This window comes from Dicentrarchus labrax, unplaced genomic scaffold, assembly GCF_905237075.1.
Source record: "Dicentrarchus labrax unplaced genomic scaffold, dlabrax2021, whole genome shotgun sequence".
NCBI lineage: Eukaryota > Metazoa > Chordata > Actinopteri > Moronidae > Dicentrarchus > Dicentrarchus labrax.
Window position 1 is genome coordinate 19,226,562 of NW_026136714.1, and position 5,567 is coordinate 19,232,128.

At 42.2% G+C, this 5,567-nt stretch overlaps 1 protein-coding gene across 1 annotated transcript; it reads left to right on the forward strand.

Annotated features, from left to right (window-relative positions):
* Positions 1 to 5,176, forward strand: dmrt2a (doublesex and mab-3 related transcription factor 2a). The gene is made up of 4 exons (XM_051423018.1): positions 1 to 203; positions 1,013 to 1,429; positions 3,267 to 3,369; positions 3,801 to 5,176. The coding sequence occupies exons 2-4, from the start codon at positions 1,058 to 1,060 to the stop codon at positions 4,901 to 4,903; spliced, it is 1,578 nt and encodes a 525-aa protein (XP_051278978.1). The 5' UTR covers positions 1 to 203; positions 1,013 to 1,057; the 3' UTR covers positions 4,904 to 5,176.
* The last annotated feature ends 391 nt before the right edge of the window (positions 5,177 to 5,567 follow it).

Genomic DNA, 5,567 nt, shown 5'->3' on the forward strand with positions numbered 1-5,567 from the left:
TCTGTGTTTCAGCCTCAGAGGAAACTTGGATGTGTTCAGGGCGCGACCCTCACTCATGCACTCAATTAACAGCTAATTACAAGATTATTCAGGAGTCTGGACTGCGCGTTTCCGATTCATCACCACAGGCTACTACCACGTGTGCGCCACTTTCACCGCCCTGCTGTGAAACTGCGGACGCATCGCTGAAACAGCCTCTGGAGGTAAACGGAGCTCTTTTCTTATGTTTTGTGTTCATTTGCAGGTCAGTTTGCGGAAGTTTTGGAAAGACACTAAAAAAGAACTGTGTGCTACTGAACTCTGAGGTTTGGCCAAATGTGTGCATGAAATAACCGATTAAATGCAACTCAACCCGAGTGTTAGGCGACATTTTTGGGCTCAGACCAAACGGTGGTTCGACTATTAATGGACAGATGTGATGAATCATTGGACTGTATGTGTAATGGGCTTTTGGTGTGATTTAATTCAGGCTACCAATAATAGATGTTTATATTTAATTTGAGTTGTAGACTACAGACAGATCCTCAGCATAATATTAAGTTGCACGAATTATATTGCTATATGTCCAATAGATAGGCCTATCTATCTATCTATCTATCGATGGGAGAGTATAATGATAGGTCTGAGTAAAACTTAATTTTTTCTGCTGTGTACTTTCTAGACTTTTCCTTTTTATTTTTTATTTAGGCTATATTTTGTAGGCTAATAAAAAAATATATCTTTTTATCTTTTTTTTTTTTTCATTTGTTGGTTTTCTTTGATTTATTTTTTTTCTTTTCCTTTTTGGTGTGAAAAATGTTTAGTTGATCTTAGGTTTAAAACAAATCTATTTCCTTAGAAGTTAATTTACACTCTTATTAAAAGAAGTCAAGCTTGGTTATTGGGCATTAATGGAATAACATGTAAGCTTTATTATTATTATTTCTAAAGTTTTTGGACAGGAGGTGATGTGGAGTGATTTTTATTATTAGTGCCATATTAACAGGTCTTAATAAATAATGTTTGTCTCCAGACCTAAACTGGGTGTAAAGACAGCCGGCGGAGGACTCGGGCAGACATGTCAGACAACGCCGGTTGCGAGTTTGAAATCGACGTGGAGAGCCTGGAGACGGAGAGCGACGACCTGGCGGACTCCTCCAGCCGTCCCGTCCCGGCCTCTCTCGGCCCCGCCGCCTCCGAGGACGACGGAGACGGCAGCAAGAGCGACGACAAGCCGGGCCCCAGCGGCCTGTGTACGGGGGACCAGAGGAAGCTGAGCCGGACGCCGAAGTGCGCCCGATGTCGCAACCACGGCGTAGTGTCCTGTCTGAAGGGACACAAGCGCTTCTGCCGCTGGAGGGACTGTCAGTGCGCCAACTGCCTGCTGGTGGTGGAGAGACAGCGGGTGATGGCGGCGCAGGTGGCCCTGAGGAGGCAGCAAGCCACGGAGGTAGGCTGTGTGTGTGTGTGTGTGTGTGTGTGTGTGTGTGTGTGTGTGTGTGTGTGTGTGTGTGTGTGTGTGTGCGCGCGCTATGTTGCTGCCTTCAAATGGCATTCGTAAACTATAAGGACTGGTTTTAATGCAAGTGCTTGTATTCAGCCGGTAACAAATAAGACCACACAGTAAAAGAGATTTAACTTTTATTTATCTAAAGCAATCCAGCCCAAGTGTATTCAGATCTTAGGTTGTATTAAGAAGCCTCCAGGTTTATTTTCAGACCTCCTTTTTAAAGTCTTCTTTTCTTTTCGCTGTAGGGATTTCCAGGAGATGTTGATCTTGCCTGTCATAAATCTGCTTTATTTCCTTTATGAATCCAGTCGCTCCTATTTGTACAGACTGGGTCAAATTACTAACTGCTGCTCAGCGACTGCAGGGGAAAATCTATGCTAAACATGCAAGGATGTCGTTAAAACATAGCTACAGTATATTCACCAATAAATGATATTGTCATTATCATAAGGTGATTGTATATGTATATATGTGAGGCGGGCTTATGGCTCTTCCAACAACACTGAGTGTTTGGTTCCTGAATGTGACTGAATTTAAGCTTGCTCTTCCAATAAATTGCATTCGGTGATACTTACTAAAGTAATCTTCATAATTGTCCATGTCTTCATATTCTAGTCAACCTCAAGGGTACAATTTATGGCACTAGGCCTGAAAAGGCGAACGTTTTTCAGATATCAGTAGAGATAACTGGCGTATTTAGGTAAACAATCTCAGTGAAGAAATCAAAGAGCCTGAGCAGCGGATATTGTAGGGCCTTCATGTGCCCCTGATATTGAGTGTGACAGAATTACAATCCTGACATGATGACTTTTCCTTCAGCCACCTTAAAGTCACTGTATTGATTTTAAGCATTAGCCACTTAAAGAAATACTGTTTGTTTTTTTCAGCCAAACTTAAACTTCTAATTTTGGATACAGGGTTAGTTTTATTTTTTTTAATGAATATAGTTATTTAATGTTTACTACTTTCCCCACCCCCTTTATTTGACTGAATGAATATGGAAAAGTTGATCACTGAGGGGTTCTTAATGTTAATCTCCCAGCTAATAAACAATAATTATTTAATATAATTTAAAAGTTTATTTAAACCACTTATCAGATTTTGATAACACGTGGCTCTCACTGTCTGATCTTTACAAATTTCTCCATTTGTTCTCTTCATAGCAGAATCATACCTATTTTGGGGCTGTGCCTATAATATGTGTGTGTTTTGACTGCGGTGACATTTAAATATTTGAGAATGTCTGCGGTAAAATAATGAACCACGTCAGCTTTGGTATTTTAAAGATGGTACCAGATGGACGTTTTTCGTGTGTGTGGATGTGTGTGTGTGTGTGTGGATGTGTGATGTGTGACAAGCTATATGTGGTTGTTTCTTGACCTGTCAAGTTGAATGTTTAATGTTTATTGCAGTCTTGTAAAATACATTGCAGTCTGCAGTAGTGCAGTCAAGTTTAGTTGTAAAACTGTTCAATGTACTGTAATTGCTCTAATTTTTGTATCTTTAAAATAACATAATTTATCTTAAGATAATTGGTAGGCCTACATCTCATGTTCAGTTACTAAACATAGTGATCCTGCTTTAACAAATCTTTTAGACAATTTTTATTACTCAAACAGTATCATGACCCATTTGTATCAGATAATAATTAAGACGTTGGATTATATTATCCATGTGACTTTAGCTGTGACAAATCAGGCACTTTTAAAGGATCAAGCAAAACATCCTAAGAGCACGTCTTTATTTTTTTTTTTTTTTTTTTTGTTTTCTCAACCAGGATAAAAAAGGAATATCTGGGAAACAAATTCCAGCAGAGAGAAGGGCGATATATCAGCGACATATTCGACCATCCACCATGCTCGCCAAAAGCATCCTCGAAGGTAACAAGGCCATAGATCTGACAAAAAGAAACATGTTTTATTTCTTTGCGTTGGATGTTTCTGATCTTTTTCTGTTTCTCTTGGCTCATCCTCTGTCTCCGTTTAACTCTGATAAAAACCTCCGTTTCTCCTGTAGCTTGTCTTGGATTTCTATCTTTCATTAAACACAAACAGTGAAAAGGACTTGTTAACATCTGTAAGCAGTGACTTTATAACAATTTTTGGCATGCAGTAAGTTCACTTATTATGTCCAGCACTCAACATACAAAGATTGTTTAATTATTGAGCATGGTTCATATTCAGTGAGTGAAAAACTGCATGTTTGTGAGTGCTGTGGACACTTCTGCATGCATGTTGACATCAGCTGTAATCTAAAACACACCGACTGTCATAAACACATTTGAATTAAATGCGGGTTCTTTTGATGACAGGATACCGTCCGGTGCAGTCTGATCCATTCCTGGCGGCCAATCCGTCCCTCCCCCCACCGCTAAGCGATCGCATGAGGAAGAGAAGGGCCTTTGCTGACAAGGAGCTGGAAACCATCATGCTGGAGCGAGAGTACAAAGAACGAGAGCTGCTGGAGAACAGCCAGGCGGCCACAGCTTCGCTCCTCTTCCCTAACAACATGGTCCACCACGCCGCAGAGTACAACTACAAGACGGCGTACTCACCAGCAGCACAGGTTGAGCCACAGCCCAAAGAACTGTGCAACTTCCTCGGCCCTAACTGCCTGGATCTGTCCATGCAGTACCCCGCCGGCTCGGCCAACGTGGAGCTCATCTCCTCCAACGTCAGTGTGGCCACCACCTACCGCCACTACCCGCTGCAGCCATCACGAGGCAGCTTCGTGATGTGGCCCCGCAGTACAGCCAACCTGGGTGACGCCCTGCTCTACCAGCAGTGCCTGTTCAATGCCACAGCCGTGCAGAACATGAAGCCCGGTGCGGTGTGGGAACCTAAGGTAATGCCAGCCGAGAGCCAGCCGCCCGAGCAGGAGGCTGCGGCCGCTCTCGCTGCCAAACTGGAAGGCTCCCGAGCCGCTGCACTGCAGGACTCGTCAGACTCTCATCGGGCTGATCCCAAGCCCCCCAGTGTCACCCAGGGGGGGCAGAGGGAGTGCTCAGCCTTCTCTCCACCCAAGAGGAGCTTTGGACAATCCTTCCCCAACAACTCTCATTCCCAAAACTCCAGCCAAGTCCTGAACAAGCTGGGCAAGGACAGCAATAAGCTTTCCATGAAACTCAACTCCTTTCACTCCCTCATCCAGCACTCGCTGAGCGAAAAAAACAGCGGCGGGGCCGGGCCGGAGCTCAGGGCTCCATACTGCAAAGAGCTCTTAGAGGAGGCTGCCCGCAAGTTCAGGGAGGGCTCCGCCAAGGACATTCAGGCTGTTAAAATCACAGACAGGTATGCCAAAGACTTTCTGTCTAAGCCTGTAGGGACCAAGATGGTGTCCAGTGAGTCTTTGTCCTTCTCTGTGGAGGCCATACTGAAGAGACCCACACCTGCTATGAGCCGAGCATTCCATTAATTTCCATTAAGTGTCTTTTCTTGCACTATAAACGTCAGGTTTGTCTCAGTTAGAGGGCATCTTGAGTTGTGGTTTTGGGGTCAAACTAAATCTTAAACACACAGGCACTGCTTCAGAAATTAGACCAGCTAGACATTATTTTCTTTCCCACAATGTAATATTTATGTACAGTATATTATATTTTACATGTGCATGTTTAATAACTTTATTGTGTAGAGTATTTAAACATTATCCCAATGTTTTCCTCATGTCAATAAACTTTATAAGACTGAACTCTTTCCATAAAAAATCTTGTATTTCATTTTATGCAAAATTTATGACACGTTTAAGTGTGTGCAGGTTTCTGTTTAGGTCAGAAGTTAGTCTGCACACGCTAATAAATGACTGTGGTTTTTACATTCTAAAGGTTAACACCAAACAGGGAATATAGGAGTAATTGTAAAAACAATTTCAGGTGAGACTTATCTTACACATACCAGCAGATAGAAAATAGTTGAAAATTGTATATTAATTTATCAGAGAGGGGGGAGGAAAAAAAAGCAACCATTTACCAGTCAAAAAAAAAATGATTTACCTGCTTATTCTTGTGTTTTTGAATTTTTTTTATTTTGAAATCTTGAATTTTGCCACATTTTGTGAAGAGATTTACAAATAAGTGTGTGTA

Excerpts from the sequence above, each read along its gene's own strand:
- dmrt2a (XM_051423018.1), top strand. The coding sequence starts at position 1,058 with ATGTCAGACAACGCCGGTTGCGAGTTTGAAATCGACGTGGAGAGCCTG. Across the intron at positions 1,430-3,266 it reads GGAGGCAGCAAGCCACGGAG|GATAAAAAAGGAATATCTGG; the intron begins GTAGGCTGTGTG and ends TTTCTCAACCAG. Across the intron at positions 3,370-3,800 it reads CGCCAAAAGCATCCTCGAAG|GATACCGTCCGGTGCAGTCT; the intron begins GTAACAAGGCCA and ends TTTTGATGACAG.